This window comes from Gossypium raimondii, chromosome 4 (assembly GCF_025698545.1).
Source record: "Gossypium raimondii isolate GPD5lz chromosome 4, ASM2569854v1, whole genome shotgun sequence".
Lineage (NCBI taxonomy): Eukaryota > Viridiplantae > Streptophyta > Magnoliopsida > Malvales > Malvaceae > Gossypium > Gossypium raimondii.
This window is the reverse complement of record NC_068568.1, coordinates 47,970,333-47,994,753: the sequence shown is the minus strand read 5'-3', so window position 1 is coordinate 47,994,753 and position 24,421 is coordinate 47,970,333. Positions and strand designations below refer to the sequence as shown.

At 34.3% G+C, this 24,421-nt stretch overlaps 2 protein-coding genes across 2 annotated transcripts; both read right to left on the bottom strand.

Annotated features, from left to right (window-relative positions):
- Nucleotides 1–3,015: 3,015 nt before the first annotated feature.
- Nucleotides 3,016–16,112, bottom strand: LOC105778859 (putative disease resistance RPP13-like protein 1). Its single transcript, XM_052629285.1, has 5 exons — nt 15,861–16,112; nt 15,057–15,827; nt 14,227–14,836; nt 4,378–4,420; nt 3,016–3,160 (listed from the first exon to the last, which is right to left on the bottom strand). Exons 1-5 carry the CDS (start codon nt 16,110–16,112, stop codon nt 3,016–3,018), a joined length of 1,821 nt encoding a protein of 606 aa, XP_052485245.1.
- Nucleotides 14,546–16,931, bottom strand: LOC128031992 (putative disease resistance protein RGA3). The gene is made up of 2 exons (XM_052629768.1): nt 16,800–16,931; nt 14,546–16,704 (listed from the first exon to the last, which is right to left on the bottom strand). Exon 2 carries the CDS (start codon nt 16,687–16,689, stop codon nt 16,186–16,188), a length of 504 nt encoding a protein of 167 aa, XP_052485728.1. The 5' UTR covers nt 16,690–16,704; nt 16,800–16,931; the 3' UTR covers nt 14,546–16,185.
- Between the last annotated feature and the right edge of the window lie 7,490 nt (nt 16,932–24,421).

Below are 24,421 nucleotides of genomic sequence, written 5' to 3'. Positions count from 1 at the left end.
CCAGATTGTAAAGTAATATTATTTCCAGTTTTAATTCATTTTCAGCCCATGATTCTGAGTGCTAAGGTTGCAAATATGAGTTTTGAAGGGTTAGTTTTATTTGCAAATATATTTAACACCATAATATACCCAGTATCCTACTTGCAGATTTGAGGGCAAAACACCACTCTTTTACATGGTAATACCTAAGATATTTTACTCATTCATTTCACATTTAAATAAAGGAAAAATGGAACATACCAATTTCACATTCTTTTTACATGATTTTATTAAATTCATATAAGAATATTTAATATTACGAATTGTATTAAATTATATATTATTATTAAATTATATTTAATAATAATTATGTTAAATTATATTTTATAGTATTATATATTATGATTTTAGAAAATTCATATAAGAATATTTAATATTAAGAATTTTATTAAATTATATATTTTCTTAAATTATATTTAATAATAATTATGTTAAATTATATTTTATAGTATTATATATTATGATTTTAGAAAATTCATATAAGAATATTTAATATTAAGAATTTTATTAAATTATATATTTTATTAAATTATATTTAATAATAATTATGTTAAAATATGATTAAATTATTTATTATATATATTAATAATCTTATTAAAATTTAATAACAATAACAATAATCATTTACCTAAACAAATTTATACTAAGGGTATTCTAGTCATTTTAGTTTTTTCCATTATGCTATTACACCTCTATTCCATTCAACCAAACACAAGAATACTATTACGCCTCTATTCCATTACATTCAACCAAACAATTGATTTGCTATTACGCCTCTATTCCATTACACCTCTATTCCATTACGCCTCTATTCCATTACGCCTCTATTCCAATACAGCGAACCAAACGTGCTGTTAGTGTATTTTTAATTTAAAATAATAATAAATCCAAAATTAATTGTAATGAAAAACAAGAAATGAAAGAAATAACAAAGGTATGATAATGAAAGGAAGAATAAAGGAGAAGGATGCGAGAAAAAGCTAAAACACATTTAAGAGAAAGCTAGTTACAAAAGTCTTAGCACTAATGGATATTTATAGCCTATTTATTTATGCTAACTAACTATTAACTAATCACAATTAACAATCAGTTAGGTACAACTAAAGTTAGTTAGTGCACTAACTTTTATTTATACTCTATTATTTCCCGATTCTTTGTTCTTTTAATTCTTGATGGTCACAAAGTTAATTATAAATACAATAAAGGCAAACGCATCTATTGAACAATAGTATAGCTATGGTGAGTACAGATATTGTTTCCACGAGGACTAAAATTATTAGTAATTACCATTTTCTTATTATTTAGCCGACAATTTGGAGTAGTGAGTTTTAATCTAAAATTACTAAACTAATTTAACTAAGAACACAACAGAGAATGAATCAAGGAAATAATTGAATATTAACCAATGAGATAAATAATACCCAGGAAAGAATCCACCTAGACTTCATGATGCGATCCCGGCCGCATCATGTTACGACACAACTCGACGACATCGAGATTAGCCCAAACTCGAGGGGCTCAAGTGCAAAATGAAGCTTTTAATTTTAGTTTGTTAATTTGGTTGCTAGAATAAGGACTTTAATTTATTTATTTTTGTGTCTTTAATTATGTTTTAGTTTGTACATCATTAATATGCATCTTTAATTAATGTCCTGCATTATTAATCTACAGCTCTTAACTTTGACATGCATTATGTAACTCCCATGTTAGTTTAAGTCTACATCATTAAATTAAGTCATGCATTAAGTAACTCATTTGTTCATTTAGTTTGCATCTGAAACCTTGCATTTAAGCATCTTAGTTGTTTAATATGTTTGAGTTTGTTTTTATAAGTATGTTATTTAATTGGTCGTTACATTTTAATGCATAAATTAAAGTGTGTTTATTTTCATTTTAAATAAGGTGATTTAAGTTGCATGTTTAATTAATTTGTGTGCATGAGTGTTATTAAATATGTTATTAAAAAATGAGTTATGAGTTAACATTAATGGGTTAATCAAGAAATGGTGTGGTAGGCTCAACGGGGTTCACTAAGGGTTAATTAAAAAGGTAGGCTTTTATAGGATAAGTGGGTTAAAACCTAAGTGCATTTATCATCTCAGTATATCAAATCAAAGATGTGGTCTCAACATGCATAACCGAAACAAGTTCTAAAATAACAAATCAAGTTGACATACTCGTAACCAATAATAGAATGGCCACGAAAAATATATGCTCTAAAGGCTCAAAATCTCACAAAAAATTATGGTTTTGATGTTAAACTTGAAAACTTCAAACTTTAAAATAAAACTTCAATTTAGAGAAACAACCTAAAATTTTTAATTCTGAAAAATAACTTATCATGCTTGATTCTTTCATGTCTTAAAGTTTAAAACAACCAATGCACAAATATCTACAAATTAATTCAGAACATATCAACAAAAATCTCAAATCGAGAAAAAAATCATTCTAATGGAAGTATAAGAAAATTACTTAAATATAAGAAAGTATTCAAGGATTTTCTCATAATTATATAAATAACCTCCCCACACTTAAGATGTACATTGTCCTCAATGTACAAACAGATATAATCACAGCATAAGCAGAATATCATAAGAGAGGGAAAAAACTAGAACTACCCTGAATATTTGATGAAATCACCAAAAAGGTGAAAAGTGGAATTGTAAGCAAATCTAAATGTAGTGCATGCTTCCGAGCAAACTAATAAGAAAATAAACGAAAATAGTGAAGAAGATTAAAAGGTTACAACTCAATTAGAAATAACCATAAAAATAAAAATATAGTTCAAAAGATACGAAATGAAATAAGTCTAAAAAAATAAAATGAAAAATAAACACAAACATAAAATGAAAAGGAAACTAAAAAAAATAAAATCAATGATCCTCATCATTAGAGGCATCGGTATCGTGAGTCACCAATACTGAAGATGATATATGGAGGTGTTGATAGATTTGCTGCAATGTAACGTCAATACTATCAAACCTTTGAAAGCAATGATGCTCGAAGCGAGTGAACCGTTCGGAGAGGTCCTCTAAGGTAGCAATAGAAGAAGTAGTACGGTGACTCGAAGGTGGAACCTCTTGGTGGACATGAAATCATCAGCAAAGTCCGCATGCTCATCCTGAAAGTAGAACAATGCAGTGCAATAATGCAACCCATCCCAATCCAGCCAACACACCACTCCATACCACCAACACACCATGTGGGGATAAAATCGACCCACCCAACCAACACACCAATATCGCAAAAAGTCGCCAAGAATAACATCACAAGAGAGCTACCAATATCGATGATCGCAAAAAAGTCGCCAAGATGATATATGTGGCAAAGCCACCAGTAGGTCCACAGTCATCTAGGGCGACCCGTGCGACCTTAACAGTACAGTACACTTCCTCCAAATATAACAACCCAACCCCATGCAACATGTCGTGACATAATATCATACGTGTATGCAAAATGTCATGCTCAATCATAGTCATACATATCATAGAGCAAATCAGTCATACATAACATAAAGTCATAACAATCATTTTATCTCCTAGGGGTATAGCAGTTATTTTACTCTATGGGGGTATGTCGGTCATTTTACCTTATAGGGTTATTTCGATCATTTTACCCTATGAGGGTATTTCGGTCATTTTACCCTATAGGGGTATTTCGGTTATTTTACCCTATGAGGGTATTTTGGTCATTTTTCCTATTGCGGTATGTCAGTCATTTTACCCTATGGGGTATTTCGATCATTTTACTCTATAGGAGTATTTCGATCATTTTACCTTATAAGGGTATTTTAGTCACTTACCCTATGGGGGTATTTTAGTCATTTTACCCTTTAGGGGTATTTTGGTTATTTTACCTATTTTGAGGTGTCGGTGTAGATATCGACCTTTCGGAAGGTCCGCAGTCACCTCGAGCGACTCAGGTAACCTAAATGGCCATAACAGTGTAAATGGGCCCAAGGCTCATTACTCGGCCTAAGTGGGCCCACACTTTCGTGCGGCCCGTTTAGCCTACATTCTGCCACGGCTATGAGATCTACATAGCCTGGTCCAGTATTTGTCACAATTCGTGGATTACATCTGTGTGGGGTTTATAAGCCCATTTCGGCCCTACGTGGTTCATTTCGGCCTAAACCCATGAGAATGCTCATGGCGGCCTCTACAGTCAAGCACCATGTTTCGTGGGCTCGGATTACTCCACGAGCATTCGTACGCTCATATGGCCTCTAACGCTGTCACTTTTGTCTTTTCAATTTTTGTCGATTTGCAGTTAAGGGGTTATGATTACACACACTTCTCGGCATTTCACCGATATCGTTTATAGAGTGTTGTTACACACCTGATGTGGTTTGATGCCAAAACACTCCCGAGACCAGCAGAACCTAAATTTGATCAATTAAAACTCCAATCAGTCACTCAGTTAACACCTATTCACAACCCCAGCGAGACGAGCAACCTTTAACAACAACAAAAGTCCTTACCTTTGACTAAACATTGGCGATTCCACACACGACGACTCTGTTAAGCAAGAACTCCAGTCACTTAATCTTTTCCTAACACAAGACAACCCCTTTAGTAACGATTACCAGAACCTAAATTTCAATCATGTTAACTAAGCTTACCAGAACACACACCAAGAACATCAACAGCAATCGAGCCACACCGAACCAAAAAGTGCCAAAGACGAAAGAAAGGAAAAGAGAAAGGAAAATCAGCAAAAAAAAATCGGCAGGGGATTGGGAGAATTGAAACGTCTAAAATTTTGGAAAAGATCTGAAAAAGAATTGAAAAGAAAATAAAAAAATCCCAATTGATAACCCCCAAATCCCTTAATTTTCTACTATTATCACTCCACAACAACAACCTTCCCAAATCCCAATATTCTCTCCTCCAATCTGTCTATGACCAGTTCAAACTCCATTTAGCAGTATTTCAATCCAACTCAACTACATACACAGCTCAAACAGCAAAATAAATACTTCATTGCAAAACCCAAGACTTGAACCTCAGACCTCACAATTACACACCACACCACCTTGCCACTAGACTACAAGCTATTTTTGTGTTATATTTTAACCACAATAATTTAAGAACCTACTATTTAGATCCAAGGATTTTATTCACTTAAAATAAAAATTTTGCATAAGCCAATACTTGAACCCCTAACTTCTCAGGGACACTTCCAAACACTCCTAAATCACTTAACCACTGAAGCAAAACTAAGTATTTATGTGTAGTTCCTAACTGTTCCCTTGCTCAAAACCTATTTCTTCTAGGCCTAAAATTCGAGGTGTTATACCATGTGATAAAGAATTTAACCATTGTTTAGCTTTTTCCTCAACGAGAAAGGGAATAACTGTAAACGAATGGCGCTATCAGTGGCGCCATATCTTGAATGTGTCGCAAATTTCCAAGAAATTGGCCAAATGAGTATTTGGATGTTCGTCTTGCAAACCATCAAACTGAACAAACTATTGTACCATCTAAATACTATTCGGCTTCAGTCCAAAATTATTTGCAACAATGGTAGGTCGTACAATACTCGATTCAGCCCCAGTCAAAGTGGGCTTGGCATAATCGTACATAGTACGAGGAACAGGAGCTACAACAAGAGGTAGTTGAATATTTTGATTATAGTCCATCTCCTCAGTAATAATAATGTCCTCTTGTTCATCTACTAAATTCTGTCGACTCTGTCTTACTTCTCTACAAATTCTACGAGCTGTACTTACAATTTCGCTATCAAACAATAATGGTCCCGACGGGTTTCTTCTAGTCATAAACTAAAGGAACCTACCAGAAACAAATAAAATAAAAATTAGAATATAAAAATTAAACTAAAAATAAGAAATAAAATAAAAAATTGTTAAATTAATAAAAATAAAGTGTTTCTAATATTGTAGTCCCCAGCAATAGTGCCAAAAACATGATGGTCACAAAACTAACTATAAATACGACAAAGGCAAACGCACTTATCGAACAATAGTATAGCTACAATGAGTAGAGATATCGTATCCATGAGGACTAAATTTGTTAGTAATTACTGTTTTCTTATTATTTAGCCGACAATTTGGAGTGATGAGTTTTAATCTAAAATTACTAAACTAATTTAACTAAGAACGCAACAAAGAATGAATCAAGTAAATAATCGAATATTAACCAATGAGAGAAACAATACCTATGAAAGAATCCACCTAGACTTCACCTATTATTATAAATCTGAATTAAACGATTTAGTCACTTGGTGTCTTGATCCGTAGAAATCCCTAAATTACGTTAAAATCTCTTTCGAGAGTAAAAATAACTGACTCTAGGTTAATTAATTGAAATCTCTTTCTAATTAAAACCTCTATCGTCACATTAACTCGATCTATGGATTCCCCTATTAGATTTGACTCTAATCCGGTAGATTTATGTCGTCCTACTTCTAAGATTGCATGCAACTCCACTCAATTATGTTAGATCTACTCTTAAACAGGGACTTTTCCTCCACTAAATTAAGCATATTACACATGAGTTAATATCCTAGAAATATTAAAACAAGAAAAAAGCCCACATAATTGAGAACAAGATTCAAGTATTTATCATGTAAATCAGAAATCAAATAATAAAATTTGTCTTAGGTATCATCTTCCCTAGGTATCTAGGGAATTAGTTCATAATCCTTAATGAAAACATCTCAAAATCAGAATAACCACAAGACATAAAGAAACTCATGAAAACTTCAAAAGAAATTAAAAGGAGATATTCAATCTTAATGGAGATCTGCATTCGAGTTGGCTCCGATGGTGTTCTTCGAGTGTTTTCTTCGATCTTCTCCGATTGCCCCCTATCTCTTCTTTTATTTGGTATTTATAGACTTAATATGCTCAAAAAGCCTAAAAATTGTGTTTTTTCGCATGTTAACAAGGTGCGAAATCAACACGAACTAGCATATGGGCATGTGTCCAACCCGTGTGGGTTACATAGGCGTATGCCCTGTAACACCTCTAACCCGTGTCCGTCACCAGAACAGGGTTATGGAGCATTACTGGACCCATCGGACAATTTACAATTAATATACAAATAATTATCAAATATAATATACAATAATCTTAAAGTCCCTTAGATAAAACCTCGAGGCCCATAATACGAGTTAGGAGTGATTCAGGGCTAATTCAGAAGCTCGGGATTTTTTTTTTGCAAACTCAATATAACTCATTTATAAATATCTAGCCGTCCCTGCAATTTCAACCGCAACCAATTTACAATCAATATGGAAACCAATATATTTTCACATTCAAACATATTTAAATCATGCCTAAAACATTTACTTATCAAAATGATCAACAACATTCATAATACCATATAAAAGTTAATTAATAAACTTCGTTCATTTCATTTCAATTTTAGTACCAAACTAACTCAAAAGTATATCAATTTAACTTACTATAACCATCAATTCATCTTAAGTTCAAACAGGCATTTTCTCAACACTTAAACAACCAATTCATATGGCCAAATACACACCACCCTTTATTAGCCAAATCTCATGGCTAATATCATAACTCAAAACATACCAAGATGACACTAGCCTATACATGTCGTATACCATATATATACAATTCAAAAGTACCAACCTAGATGTTCGATAGGGCGATGATGTTCCCGATGACTTTTGGATCCGAGCTAGCCTTGATTCTCTATAAAACATAAGAAAATGACACGAAGTAAGCTTCATAGCTTAGTAAGCTCGTAAGTGAATAATTCAATACATCAAATACATACAATTCAACTAATTGTACATAACATTACCATATATACAATTACAACAAACCTTTCTCATGTCTTAAAACATGATCAAATACCATTTCATTATCTTTCTCTATTAAATACTCGAATAGGTTCTGTACGTACCTGTATCGTCTCGTACTAACCTCTTTCTCAATCATCTCATTCATTTACCCATTGAACCATTCGGAATCGAAATCGGATACTTAAATGTCTCATATGATACGTATCTATACCATGGCCCATAGCCAAATCAAGGTAACTTCTCCAAAGAACTATTATCATGGCCCGAAACCAATTTATCTGATATGCATGGCCCGAAGCCAAATCGGTATAAATCGCACCCGAACTGCTAATACCATGGCCGAAAGCCAACTCATCCTATATGCATGGCCCGAAACCAAATCGGTATATCAACTTATAATGTTTCACAAGTATCCAATTCTATTCCTAAGGTTCAACCGAGATTTCAAGCTTGTCGATTCTATCTTCGAATATATCCGTAAAGTCATATTTACAATTCATACATTAATGAAAATCTTGTAATCATAGTTTAGGCATAATCAAAGCATTTAACATACATTATAATGAAATCATCACATTACGAACTTACCTCGTACTCAGAATTGACGAATCGGATCGATTACTCGATAATTTTTTCTTTCCCCTAATCTAATTTTGAATTCCTCTTTTCTTAATTTATATGTATTCAAAATTAACTCATTTAATCATATAATCATTCAATTCAGTCCAAAAACACATATTTAAGCCAATTTGCACTTTGCCCCTAAACTTTCACATTTCTTACAATTTAGTCCATATTTCACAAATACACAAAATTCATTAAATTCAACAAGACCCATGCTTGGCCGAATTACCATAGTGCCCCTAGCAGCCCATATTTCATATTTATTCACACTTTTAACCCCACATTTTTATCTTTTCACAATTTAATCCCTAATTTGCATTTTCATCAAAAAAATCACTTTATAAAATATGAAAATCTAACATCAAATATTCATATTTCACCATTAAAAATCAAAGAACACATAAGCTCATCTATGGCAACTATCAAAATCTTTAATAGTTTTGAAATCGAAGACACGGGCTAGCTAGTATTAGATGCAACGATCACAAAAACATAGAAATAATTAAAAACTGAACAAAAATACATACCAAATAAGCAATAATGAGATTGCCGAATGCTTAAGCATAAAAATAGCTTCCAAATCCATACCTTTGAGTTGAAAGTGATGAAAGAAAGATGGTAACTTAATTTGTTTTATTATAATAATCATTAATTACCAATTTACTTAATTAACCTTTAGAAACTTTAAAAATTACACAAACGCCAAGCCACTTAAAATCCACTATCAACTCTAATGGGCTAATTACCATATAAAACTTCCAATTTAAAGCTCTATAGCTATTTAATACCTTTAGCTATTAGAACTCAACTTTTACGCTTTACGCAATTTAGTCCTTTTTACCGAATTAAGCATTCAAACAGTAAAATTTCTTTACGAAACTTTCACCTAATAATTATATCATGCTGTAAACTTTAATATAATAATAAAATTAATATTTTAACTTTAGATTTATGGTCTTAAAACCACTGTTCCGATCTGACCCAAAAATGAGCTGTTATATGCCCAACCCATGTGGCTTCTAAAATCTGCTCTTTTTTTCTGATTTTCGCTCCTTTTGCTACTAAATGCTCACCTAAGTATAATAACATGAATTAAAAGGATTAGGAGCATCAAATTCACCAATTTGCATAAATAATCATCTAAAAACGCATTAAGAATGCGATAAAAATATGTTAGTTTTATCATTTATCAACTCTTTTCTTCAATCATTAGCTTCTATTTGAGACACAACATTTAGTTGATAATGCACTCTTCAAGCTTCAATATTTTGCTTCAAAAATTGATCGTGACCGTGCAACCAAATTCATTCCCACATATATATAATATCTAGATCTCGATCTTCAATCCTCTAAGGATGAAGCCCAATCAACATCAACATAGGATATTAGTGTAGTTGATCCTCCCCTTTTATAAGAAAGTTCATAGTCTATGTACCATTTTAAGCATCTGAGCAATTTGCTTTCCAATGTGATTCTATTGAGGTAAATTTTGGTGTCATCTAAGTGACACTGGACAGTGGTCACTACTATCATCCTTGTGACAAAGTAGAAAACTTACTATATTAGATGTTAGCAATTTATTGAAACAAAATCTTTGAACTATTAATTATGTTGATATTTTAAAGATATGAAAGCGTGACTTTGAAAATTAATCCATTGCCTAATGAAAATTGGATTGGATCGGATTGAAATATACAACTCTTTGATTATGGAGAATCATTCGGGGTTGGATTAAAGATTACCTTGAAGAATGAATCTTCTCATATAACGTTATATTGGACATTATTACTTTTGCTATTTTTAACATGTTGCATTGTAATCAATAACTAGCATGTTAGTAAGTCTAAAAACTTTAACTTGTTTAGTTTTTGTATGAGAATATATCGAGAGCACTTTATTTGTTCAAAGGGGAACTTATTGTGTGAGTGCAATTGAAGTGTAAATTGGTCGTTTTTCCTATCTAAATTCTTAAGGGGATTTAGATGCGAGTGTTTTAGTCTTTAGATACAACAGTGAGGTCTCTATACTTAGAGAGTGAAAAAATGTGATTCAAGTGTTGTATTGTGGGTTAAAGATAGTAGAGTTACTCACTGAGCTAAGTTCAACAGACTAGGGAAATCGAATTGCATAAATAAATTTGTATTTTTTTTCTTTACATGGTTTTTGTAGTGCAGCTTAAGTGATCACTACAATCAAACACCTCCATTCACCTTAGAAAGTTCAACCAATTAATGAATTGAGGTTGCAATAGAGTCAAATGGTGCATTCATATCGACTTAACTTATTTACAGCATATGAAAATTATTTCGGCGTGCAATGCATATATATTGTAATGCTCCTATAATGCTTCGATATTTTTGAATGCTAGTTAAAGGTTGTCCATCAAATTAAGTAAAATTTGACAAACTTACCATTGAGGTTGGTGTAGGTGTAGCATGAAGCATTGATGTCTTATCAAGTAGCTCCAAAATGTATTTCCGTTGACTAAGAAAAAGACCATGACTCAATTGTTGAACTTCAATGCTAAGAAAGAAGTTTAGGTCACCAATTTCCTTCAAAGAGAACTCTTAATTGAGTTTGGTCACGACTTCATCAATCTCATTACTTGAATCCCCTGTTAATACTATGTCATCGACATATATCATCATAATCACCTTAGATGTAGCATTACACCGTACAAAAAGCGATGAGTCTACCTTTTGAAACTGTAAAATCTAACTTCTCAATTAAGGACTGCTTCAATGTATCAAACCGTGCTCGTGGGGCTTATCTAAGCTCATTGAATGCCTTATTTAGCTTGGAAACACTTTGTTTACCACCAACTCCACCAACTTTGAATATTGGTGTCTGTTTCATATAGATTTGTTCAGATAAATTCGCATTTAGAAAAGCATTATTAGCATCAATTTGTCTGAGTGGCCATCCATTCTTCACCGCTACTGCTTAGAGGTGCTCATGAGCCGGGTGGTCTGGCTGGCCCGACTACCTTACCAAATATGGGAGGTTTGGATAAAATATAGGCCCGAAATATGGGCTTGGGCAAAAAACGAGGCCTGCTTAGAAAACGGGCAGACCTCAACACACCACTTTTTGGCCACCAAACCCTACCGATTTAATAAATATATTTATTTTTTAATTTTAAAATATTTTTACATACTTTTTAAATTTTTTAAATTTTAAAATATTTTTAAAATACTTTTTAATTTTTTAAATTTTAAAATATTTTTAAAATATTTTTTAAAATTTTTAATTTTAAAATATTTTAAAATATTTTAAAATATTTTAAAATATTTTAAAATACTTTTTTAATTTTAAAAATTTTAAAATAAAATGGGCCGGGCTGGTCGGTCTGGCTTATGCTTTTTTCGGGCGGGCTGGGCAAAATCTTAGGCCCATATTTCGGGCCGGGCCCGGGCCTAGGACCCGGGCCAAAATTTTTATGGGCCCGGCCCGGCCCGGCCCATGAGCACCTCTACTACTGCTAGAACCCTGCAAACGGCATTGACCTTAACAACAGGGCTAAATGTTTTGTTGGAGATTTGAACTAAGAAAGAAAGGAAAGTAGAGAAGAAACAAGTATGATAGCAGTAAACAATCTGCTAATATTTTTCATAATAATTTCAATAAGAAAAACATTACTATTTATAACAAGATTCATTTTCTCGTACTCTACTAAAAATGCTTAATCTCCTAAAAAACTGGAAAACACATAACTTGTACGCATGACAAGATTAGCATCTAAACATCTATTCAAAGGAGAAGTCAATCATTTGCGCAATGCACCACTCGCATGAGTCAGTTTGCCGCCAATCACTTTGCATCTTCATGATCCCCAAGCATATTTCGCAAATACACTTCGCATGTCTTCAATCCGCAACTCATGCCGCAAGTATGTTCTCGCTTGGACAGTCCTTCAAGCTTGTCGCATTGACAGTCCGCAACATGGCTGTCCACAGTGGCGGAGCCAGAAAATTCTTTTTGTGGAGCGAAATTAAATTTATATTTTTACGATAGTAAAAATATAATTTCATCATTTTAATAGTTTATATCTTTATAATTTTTAAAAGATTAAATCAATTTTTTATCATTTTGGGGGTCAAAGTATAATTTTACCATTACTAATTTAAAATTTTATAAATTATACAAGGCCTAAATTGAAAATTTACCATTTTAAGGGAGCTCCGCCACTGGCTGCCCACATGATAGTTCGCATATTGACAGTCCGCAAGGCAGTTCGCCTGAGGACTATCTGCCAAGAGATTCGCACTTGGACAGTTCGTCAGATGTGCTCACTGTTGGACTATCCACCATATTTGCTCGCTTTTTGGACCGTCCGTCATGTACTGTCCGCCACCTTTATTCACCGTTGCATGATTGGTCATCTTGCAACATGTTTCATGAAAGTCATAGCTAGCTTCTTATGAATACCCTGGAGCAACTAGACAAGCTTTATAGAGTGCAAAGTTCCATCTGGATTCTTTTTAATCCGAAACAACCACTTACACCCCACGTGCTTTCTATTTGATGGAAGCTGTTGTAAAGTCCGAGTGCCATTGTTAAGGCTTCAGGCTTAAGCTTAACACCTTACATTCAAGTTGTTGCACAGCTTCACTAATAGTGGTTGGTTCTGTTGAAGCTGAAAACACTTATGGCTTGAATATACCGGCCTTTCCGTTCATAATCATAGAATGGGTATTTGTGACAAATGGTTTACAACTAAAGAAGGCTAAGCTTCAATATGTATTCTGTGATGCATTTTGAATAAGTAACTAAAAAAGCATTGATTGAAGTATGGAATTTGACGGCCATAAAACTCTGTGTGCTTTATCTTTTTTTCACCTTCTTTTTATTATATTTGGAGCACTTTCACTCTGGACCTTAAAATTCTAATCAAATTAATTTTTTGGATTAATTATCAATAAAACACACGACAACTATACAAATTATCATATCAATGTCATTAAAATTTTAATACTTTGGTCAACTTTTCTATCCAAAGAAGATCAAATTGACTAAATTTTGAAAGTTAAACTAAAGTATTAAAAAAAAGCTTAAAACCAAAATAACAAAAATAGTAACCAGAAATAATAGGAATGTGATCATGCTTTATTAGTTGAAACATTCTTAGCTAAAAGTGTTGCAAATAGTATGATGTCGACTGCAATTAGGAAGTGCAAATTCGATATATTATTAAGAACTACAACAAAATTGTCGATCATATGACTAAAATTACTACTTACACTACAACAACTTGCAATTATTTAAACAAACTCCAATCTCGATACAAGAACTATTTAATGATGATCTTGCTCCAATAATGTCTATCGTTAATGTTTTCTTTTACCTTGTAGTCGCCATTTTGTTGCATTTTTCTACTGAAAAGAAATTTGGATGTGCAAGTTTTTGCTGCAAAATTCGTGGCCAGACCCATGAAATAAATAATTGATTAAGTGACCCAAAATTGAGCTAAATTCAATTAGATTATAAATGGTTTTGAGAGGATATGTTTCATTATAAATGGGGGTTTTAGCCTTTTTGAAATATAAATTATATCCATAGATAGATTAGCTTAAAAGATTATGACACCTAAAAGATATAGTAATAATATTTTAATTATAAATTAGATTTGTTTATGAGTCGGATTACTCGTTTAGATTCGAAAGTTTACTTGAAATTTAGAAAGATTTGAGTAAAAATATTAAGCTCGAAAAATAGGCTTGAACAAAAAAATAAAATCCGTCCAATTCTCCTTATTTATATCATCAATACCTTGGTTGCAATAAAATTCATTACCCATGCCTTTCACTTTCTTCAGATTTCTCAACTCAAGAAACTGGAGTTGCTGCAATTGGCTCAGAGGTGGAAGACTTTCACAGTTGTGGCAATCGTAAAAATTCAGCTCCACCAAATTGTTAAGCAAAAACAAACCAGAATCACCAACAGATCTTAACATCCATGAGGGAAAGCTGTTGCCTTGATAACTGCTAACAGTTAAGCTTTGCAAATTTGAGTGGGGTTGGAGACTTTCCATCACTTCCTCACTGTTATCACTATCACTCCCTTTAAAATCAAATATCAACTTGCATAATTTAAGGTGTAGATTTGCTCCATTAGCCTCTTGTTTGTCTCTAACACACTGTAAACGGCGTATCTCGAATTCTCCACGGAGTTCGTTTAGGGATCCTAACTCCTTAATTGAACGTCCCCTTTCTGAACCCACATAAAATACGGGTAATGTTTGAAGACAAGTTAGGTTTCCAATATTATCTGGTTGAAGCCCTTCACAATCAAAATACCAGTGCTTCAAGCTTATCAAATTTTCCAATCCATCCGGAAAGGTGAACGTCTCGAAACCAAAGAACCGCAATGTTTGGAGATCCTGAAAGGTGGATGTCTTTAAACCCAAGAGCCTCAAGTGCTTTGATAGAAGTCCGTGAGATGTCCAAATACCTCAAGTGCTTCAATTCTCCAAGGGAATATGGCAACTCAAGAATATAATAAGCACCGACCAACTTTAGGACTCTTAATCTTGTGAAGCTTTTTGATAATTTCTTGAACACATCAATCTCTGAAAACAGTGACTATAATTTCGGAGCAACTATTGTCAACATTCTTGGCAATGATTCCCCATCACATCCAACATTGAGATGACGAATATGAGAACACTCATTTGTGATGGGAGTGGAATTTTCTTGAAAAATCAAAGCATCAAACTTTGACACAGACAAAGATAAATCATGCACTGAGTCGTGCATCTTGAATGTGAGAATATTCCCGCAAGTGTCCTTCTTAACATCTTGGAATAAGGAATTTGATAAAAGTTCATTCAAGTATTTGTTACCATTATCCACCATTGCCATAGAGCTGCCAAGAAATCCTTCAGCCATCCACAGTTGGATCAATTCCTCTTTTTTAAAGCAATAATCTTTAGGAAACATGGCACAGTACGCCAAACATTTCTTCAAAGATGGAGAAGACAAGCGATCGAAACTTAGTTTTAACACACTTTTCACTTCTAACACACTTTCTGGTGAACCCCATGTACTATTTCTTTGAATTTCCCACCAGGCGCTGGGACTCAATTCAATTTTGCTCATTAACCCTCCAATAACGTTAGCTACCAATGGCACACCTTGACACTGCTTAGCAATTTCTTTTCCAATAGGCTCTAATTCGTGAGATATTGGAGAGTCTCTCAGTGCACGTTCTTTAATTATGGACCAACATTCTTCGTTTTCTAGTTTTTCTGGTTGATGCCATTGATCCGAACGTGCTTGCACTGTTGATGCTACATCTTCTTTGCGTGTTGTCACAATAACTCCATTCCCGCCATTTGTACTGATTCCTTCCAGACAAAGCTTTAGATCCTCCTATTCCGTAGCATCCCATACATCATCAAGTACAAGAAGATACTTGATCTGATCCTTTCCTCCTTTGGCCCCTTCAATCTTCTGCTTGAGTTTCTCAACCATTGCATTCTTATTTTGAGGAACTGAGATCTGATTATCAGTAAAACGCTCTAACATCTCTTTTAAAATCCTCTTGACATCTAAATGATCAGAAACACACACCCAGAATTTGACATCAAAAAGCGTTTTCACATTCATATCATCATACACCAGCTTTGCTAAAGTAGTTTTGCCAAGACCTGCCATACCTACTATAGGCACAACAGAGACAACCTGCTTATCTTTGGGATTGACTAACAGGTTAACTACTTTTGAAACATCATGTTTCCTTCCGACAATGTTTGAGTGATCGTGTCTCCACCTTTGGTCCTCCATACGCAGGAACTGGAGTTATAGGATATATAGCTCTCTGTTGGAGACCAAATTGACTGGCCAAGTTGTTAAGGTCATCCAGTGATGTAAGGATGTCCTTAATTTTATTAGCCATCTTGAGACGAAATAAAATGGAATTGTTACAAGAAAGGAAGTCGAGTACCTTCCTCAGAATTTGGTTCCGAATCTCCACTTTCCTTCGGAGAATTTCATAAGCAAACTCATCAAGAACATCAACAGCCTCATAAGCAACATCTTCGAGCCTCACTGAGGTATTCTTTGTTTGCTTTTCCTCTGCATCTTGCAAGAAAGCTTCGATCATTCCTAGTGTCTCACCGAGTTTTTTCAGCTGTTTCTTGAAACCCCACGCAAGGCTGATTTGTTCAGCGGCAATTGGAATCACTTTCGCCACCGCTTCGTTCACAACAGCACCCAAAAGAGCTTCTGCCATCTTTGCGTCCGTAGTCTGAAAGGTTTGAAATGTTAGGAACTAGAAAGGGAAAAGAAGAAAACAAATTTGTAAGTCTGGAAATTAAAGCAACGATGTGTAAAGGATGATACCAAGTCTAGGAAACCAAATGAACAAATGAAATGAAGATGAATGCTTTACTTCAAATATTTGGGTATCGGATCCTTTTCTTAACGCCTCTGCTTCTTCTCAAAAGCGGTTCAATTTCAATGCCTTGAAATCCAATTAATCCATTCAAATGTCCATGGCAAGGTTCCTTCTTGTGCATTTTAAATGTAAGATAACATGTTGGACATTTTCAAAGTTAAAAATTATTCTTTTTATTTCTTATAAATGTTAAATAATAAGATTTAAATATATTTTTAATGATTCTCATAAATTTACTTTTTAACTTTTTAATAGAACTATTTCTTAACTTTTTGAAAACCATTAACATTTGATTTAATTAAAGAATGGAAGTACTTCCAAAATTTCTTTGAATGAGTGGACTTGTCCAACAAAATTAAATATAGTTTAAATACAATGCTAACTAAATATATTTAAAAATCCAACATTATTTTAACAGAATTTGTTTTAAAATATCGTTATCTTAACAAAAATCTATCATTTCAAGTTATATTCAACTTTCATAAGTTTTCATTTTGGTATTAAAAATAAAATTTTTAATTTTAGGTATTAATATTAAAACTATTTTCATTTTAGTCACTATTGTTAAAATTGTTTTCATTTTAATTACCCATCATTTATTCAATGTTATTGTACATGATAAGTACTAAAAATAATATGTTTTAACATTATTCTTAACGCGTTTTTGGGTGATTATCAGATGTTAATTGTAAATTTTATACTCCTAATCCTTTAAATTCATATTTTAATGCTTAATAGAGCACTTGGGAGCAAAACGAGCGAAAACCGAAGAGTCGGAGCAAGCTGCAAAAGCCGCACGGGTTGAACCATTTCACACAGCTAGACCACACGGGCGTGTGGTAGGTCGTGTTCATTTCATGGGATTGCACACTAAACAGCGAAAAATCATGGTTTTTGGGTTTTTGAGGCAATCTGAAACGTATATATGACAAGCATAAGAAGATGAGAGAAAACTGTCAGGGAATATTCAATAAAACAACTTGAAAAACACCATTGAAGCCGACTTTGAAGCAGATTTCCTTCAATATTGAAGATTCTCAATTGATTTCTTAGGAAGTTATAATGAGTTTCTTTTTTTTTTTTTTCAATTATACTGTATCTTGAATGTTTTTATTTTCGAGCATGAACTAATTTTCTAAATACTTAGGGAGATGAACCTTATGATGAATTATATCATTTGATTTTTATTTTACGCAATAAATATTTAGTTTCTTATTCTCAATTATGTGCGCCTAATTCTTGGTTTGATATTTTTAGAGTATTGATCCATGCTCGATGTGCTTAAATTGGTGGTTGAATAGAACCCTATTTAATATTAGATCTTGCATAATTGAGTGAAGCTGCATGCAATCCTTGAAATAGGACAGCATAAATCTACCGGATTAGAATCAAATATAATAACGGAATCCATAGTAAGAGTTAATGCGCTAATAGGGGTTTTAATTAGAAAGAAATTTTAATTAATCAACCTAGAGTCGGTTGCTTTTATACTTGAAAGTGATATTAGCATAATTCAGGATTTCTACGAATTGATGTGTTAAGTAAAAAATTTGTGTAATTTAGACTTTTAGTTACAAATGAAATTTAGGAGAATTCTTTCTTGGGTATTGTTTCATTTTTTAGTTGTTATTCGATTATTTTCGTGAGTTGTTCTTTACCGCGTTCGTTAGTAATTAAATTAGTTAATTTTAATTTTAATCAATCACTCAAATTATTCGATTAAATAATAGAAATACGATAAAATATGCATAAAAATACAAAATTTAAAAATAGTTAGAAATTTCACCATATTGATCGCATAGTTAACTATGTGCTCTTCCTGAAACTTTGATTCTACCATTTTTCAACATAAAATAAGAATAAAATAACAAACTGTTTTCAATAGTTGGTGAGTTTCAAAGTTTCATAGAGAATTTTGGATGAGAAAAAAAGAGAATGATCGATTTCTATAAGGTGGAAGTCGTCACGTGGTTTTCGACTTTCCATTGTACTTAATATATTTGCCGAGTCAACTATCAAATAAATTCTTGGATTACACTACTAAAACTTGAATTAGTCTTCCATAAACATTAAAAGTTACCATTAACTACACTTTGCAGTTCTTGACATGTATGACACTGACTCATATAGTGATTTGACAACCTCCTAAACTCAACACTCATAAATGTCGAGATATTAAATAAATGTATTTTAATAAATACTTTCCCATCACATATGTATTAATAAATAATAAAAATAAAAAATGTGCGTAAAAAATTAAATATTAACATTTTAATACAAATTTTAAAAATATATATCAATTATGGTATTTTTTAATTGAATGAAATTTTAGAAAACTAAATATTTGTCTATTTTAATAAATATCAAGTCTGGTATTTTCTTAAAAGCATTTTAGTAAAATATACAAAATTTAAAAACTAATTAAAATTTCACCATATTAATCGCATAGTTGACTATATGGCATATGCTCATCCTAAAACTTTGGTTCTACCATTTTCTACAGAAAATAAGAATAAAATAATAAACTTCTTTCAATAGTCAGTGATTCTGGATGATAATTGAGGCTAATTTACCAAAAAAAGTCACTTTTTTAAAAAAATTACCGAAATGGGCCAGTTTTTTAATTATTTACCGGAATGGGCCATTTTCCCTGAAATCGCGTCCACGTCAACGCGATGTCAGGGTACGTGACAGGACATCACGTCCACGTCGGTAGCGACTGCGACGTGGAGGAAATCGCGTCCTTGATAAAGTGATTTCCCTCCACGCCGGCCAGTCGCTACCGACGCCGACGCTGATGTCCCGTCATCGCACTCGACATCGCTACCGACGTGACGCGATTTTGACGCTGATTTTACGTTTGGGTTTTATGGCTTTTAGGGTTTAGGGTGCAGGCTTTTTAGGGGTTATGGGTGTCGGAAAATTTTTTTTCGAGTTGACGTATCTGGTCAAATAGTGGGAAATCGCTTCTACCAGGATGCTATTTGAGAAAAAATTGTGAAATAGTGGCCTCGTGGACGCGATTTTGCTACAGTGGTCATGTAAGAAATAATTTTTTTTTTGACTTTTACTGAGCAAATAGTATAAAATCGCTGATACCAGGATGCTATATGAGAAGAAATTGTGAAATCGCGCCCTCGTGGACGCGATATCGCTACAGTTGGTCATGTAGGAAATAATTTTTTTGACGTTTCTGAGCAAATAGTGTCAAATCACGCCCTCGTGGATGCGATTTTGCTACAATAGCAAGTTTGGGCTGAGGCTATAAATTAGACAGAAAATGTTCTTAGAATGCATAACTCACAGCAGAAACATTTTAGAGAGGCTAAGAAAGTTAGAGTTTCAAAATGAGTGAACGTATTAGTGCTGTTATTTACTACGATGGTGAGGTTTGCCACACCGAGAATGGTGTTGTTTTTTTATCGGAGAATACGGTGCGACTGTCATTTAGCCAAAACATAGATTTGACAGAACTCCGTAAAAGAATTAGGCGTAAAACATAGATTGAAAGTTCTGTCAATGACGTATCGATTTTGTTCTTCTGTTGATCCGGTGACATATGACTCGTTCGACATAAAAGGTGCTCGTAGCTTGGAGGCAATGGTGCAGACTCATCTTGCTAGCGGAGCAACTTATATTGAGTTATATGTACAATTTACGTCGCCAACTGATGTACTTCCGTCCGGTGTTCGAGATGTATACACGACCCCTGGCCGACACTCGGTTAGCGTGTTACAAAATACGGAACAGCCCATGTTCGGTAGCGGTGTCGAATGCACATCCCCCCTAAGACACTCTGTTGGTGGATGGGACATGTACGTCTGTGGCTCGACGTTTGACGCTGGAAATACGAGCTAGAGAACTGCATCAAGTTCTACTGGATGGCAATCTACATCCAATTGGGGACGTTATCAAATGCCCAGAAGAAGGGATGACGTACTACCTACGACATCAACTGGTGAAGGGACGTCGTACGCTGCAGATGATTGTGGGTTAGAAGGTGACTCCGATGTGGATCCACCTCGAGAGCCCGAGCCGGATGGTGCAGAGGTGGGATTATTTTCTGAACCAGATTCTATTCCAACAGAAGGTGAAGATGGTGATATGAGTGCAGATGATGAAGAAAATCCACGATTCAGAGCATACTCACCTCCAGCCCACATGCATAATGTCGATCTGTCAGCAGATGATGCATTAGAGTTTTCAGATCTACCACACCGGGTGCGCGATAGTACAAGCTCGGGGGTAGATCTCGGTGAACTTGAAGTTGGTAATCAGTTTACCAATAAGGATAGTTTTATTGGTGCTTTGAAACAGCATAGCATCAAAAACGGCGTTAATTACCACGTCGTTAAATCAAAATCTGATAAGTTTGAGGCGAAGTGTGCGGTGCAAGACGGCACATGTTCATGGAAAATCGTCGCCTCGTTAAGGAAGAGGACAGGGTTGTGGGAGATCAAAAAGTACAAAGATCCACATACATGTGCTGCAGGTACAGTATTGAATGTGTCTGAATAATATTTTTATTTTCCAATGTTGCATTACTTAATGTACTCCCTCCCTCTGTAGGTGTTTCAGAAGATCATCCGAAAATGGATTCAGCTATGTTGGCTAGCTTGATACTGCCCACGATAAAAGCAGATCCTCGGACTTCAGTGCCGGTGATAATTGCCAATATCCGTAGCCAAATGGGGTACACGCCCTCTTACCGCAAGGCTTGGATAGCTAAGCAAAAGGTATTGGAGAAGATGCATAGTGGGTGGGACGCCTCATATAATGAAATATGGCAATGGTGTCAGGTGCTAGAGAGATACGTCCCAGATGTCATTACAAACCTTGAAACAAAACATGCGTACTACAACGACCGATTGCTACGTGGATGCCAAGTGTTCAAACGCCTATTTTGGACTTTTAAGCAATGCCGAGACGCATTTCCGTACTGCAAGCCGTTGGTACAAATTGATGGTACCTTCATGTTCGGTAGGTACACTCATCGGCTATTGGTTGCAGTGGCACAGGACGGCTGTGGGAGAATTCTTCCAATTACATATGCAATAACACCGGGGGAGTCGTCTGATGACTGGGATTTCTTTCTCTCTAGGTTAAGGAGGCATGTGTGCCCCCAACCTGATATCTGTGTTATTTCAGATCGGGGCGCCGGTATACTAGCTGCATTTGATTGAGAGGGAAGCTTGTGGCAGTGTACACACCATAGATATTGCCTGAGACACGTTGCTTCGAACTACTACAGGCAATATCCATCTAAGACGGAACGACGACAAGTGACCAACATGGGTATTTACTGTATAACTGTATTATTTCGTTTGTCAAATTGAATTAGTTTTATTGGTAGAAGGGGTATAAAATATTCGCTATGTTCTTATATTGTAGGGTATGAAATGAATAAAGATCGTTTTCACGAGATGTTGGCAATCTTGCGATCCCAAAATGGAGAAGGGGCGGACTACCTGTGCAACATACGTTTCGAACAGTGGGCACAAGCATACGACGGAGGCCTACGATATGGCCATATGACGTCGAACCTAGCAGAATGCATAAATTCTGTTCTTAAAGGAACGCGCCATCTACCGATAACAGCGGTTGTGCGAGAGACATATTTTCGTTTGGCGGCGCTATTTCCAAAGCGAGCAGCAACTTATGCAGGCCAGATGCAGGGTGGGCATGTATGGTGCAGTAAGATAGTTCAAGAAATTAACAAGGCGAAGGCGAGGGAAAATATCATGCACGCTGTATGTCACGATCGAGACAATCTATGGTTTCGCGTGACGGAGTTCGACATACACCACCAAGGCGTTGTTGGCGGGCAATATCGTGTACACTTGCGAAACAGGACTTGTGACTGTGGGAAGTTCGATGCACTTCGTTATCCATGCGCTCATGTTATTGCAGCCTGTCAGAAACTCCGTCTGGATCCGCTGAGTTATGTGGACGAAGTGTACAAATTAGAAAACATGTACAACGTATGGAGACACGTTTTCCCACCGGTCCCAGATGAACGTAACTGGCCACCCGTATCTGTTGCTCCTTTTAAGCTGTTACCGGATAGAGAATTGCGTCGCAAGCCGAAGGGTCGACCTTTCTCCACTAGAATACGGAACAATATGGATATCCGAGAAACAGCCAGTCAACAGAAGTTGTGCGGATGGTGTAGGAACCCAGGCCATACAAGTCGATCATGCCCTAATCGCAATAGTTGAATGTAATTATAGAAGAAATTACCTTTTATTCAATTATTAATTGATAATTGTATTAATTGTTGGTAAAATTATCAAATTACTACAATTTCTTAAATGTTACTACCAGTCAAAACATTTTACGAAATCTAACATTATGTAAAACTACAATTTCTTAAATGGTTAGTAAGATTGTCAAATCCGCTGAGTTATGTTGGTAAAATTATTACATTAATTCAAATAGGTTAGGGTTGGGGTTTTTAATTAAATTAGGTTAGCTTAGGGATTTCAATTAAGTTAGGTTACGGTTTTTAATTAAGTTAGGTTAGGGTTTTTAATTAAAATATGTTAGGGTTAGGGTTTTCATGTAAAATAGGTTAGGGTTAGGGTTTTTAATTAAATTAAGTTAGGTTAGGGTTTTTAATTAAATTAAGTTAAGTTAGGTTTTTAATTAAATTAGGTTAGGGTTAGGGTTTTAATTAAATTAAATTAGGGTAGGGTTTTTAATTAAATTAGGTTAGGTTAGGTTTTTAATTAAATTAGGTTAGGGTTTTAATTAAATTAGGTTAGGTTTTTAATTAAATTAAGTTAGGTTAGGTTTTTAATTAAATTAGGTTAGGGTTTTTAATTAAATTAGGTTAGGTTAGGGTTTTTAATTAAATTAGGTTAGGGTTTTAATTAAATTAGGTTAGGGTTTTAATTAAATTAGGTTAGGTTAGGGTTTTTAATTAAATTAAATTAGGTTAGGGTTTTTAATTAAATTAGGTTAGGGTTAGGGTTTTAATTAAATTAAATAAGGTTAGGGTTTTTAATTAAATTAGGTTAGGGTTAGGGTTTTAATTAAATTAAATTAGGTTAGGGTTTTAATTAAATTAGGTTAGGGTTAGGGTTTTAATTAAATTAAATTAGGTTAGGGTTTTAATTAAATTAAGTTAGGTTAGGGTTTTTAATTAAATTAAGTTAGGTTAGGGTTTTAATTAAATTAAGTTAGGTTAGGTTTTTAATTAAATTAAGTTAGGTTAGGGTTTTAATTAAATTAGGTTAGGGTTAGGGTTTTAATCAAATAATGTCAAAATAACTTGGAAAAATTTCTATGTGTATTACATCGTCATAAACTTCTATTTCATTACATCAAAGGATAATTTTTAATACGGTAATTAATGTCTATGACCGGGGGATTCGGTTCCACATGGCGGCCGTCGATTGATTCTGTATACTGGATTCCTCCTTCCTCTAGCTTCCGTCGGCGGTTGTTCTTCCTCGGGTGGTGATTGTTGTTCTTCCGGTTCGACATCTGCTTGTCGGACTTGGGACGATGATCCACCTTCAAAGAATAGTGTATGTGGAGGTGTTTGCATCATGAACGGCGACGG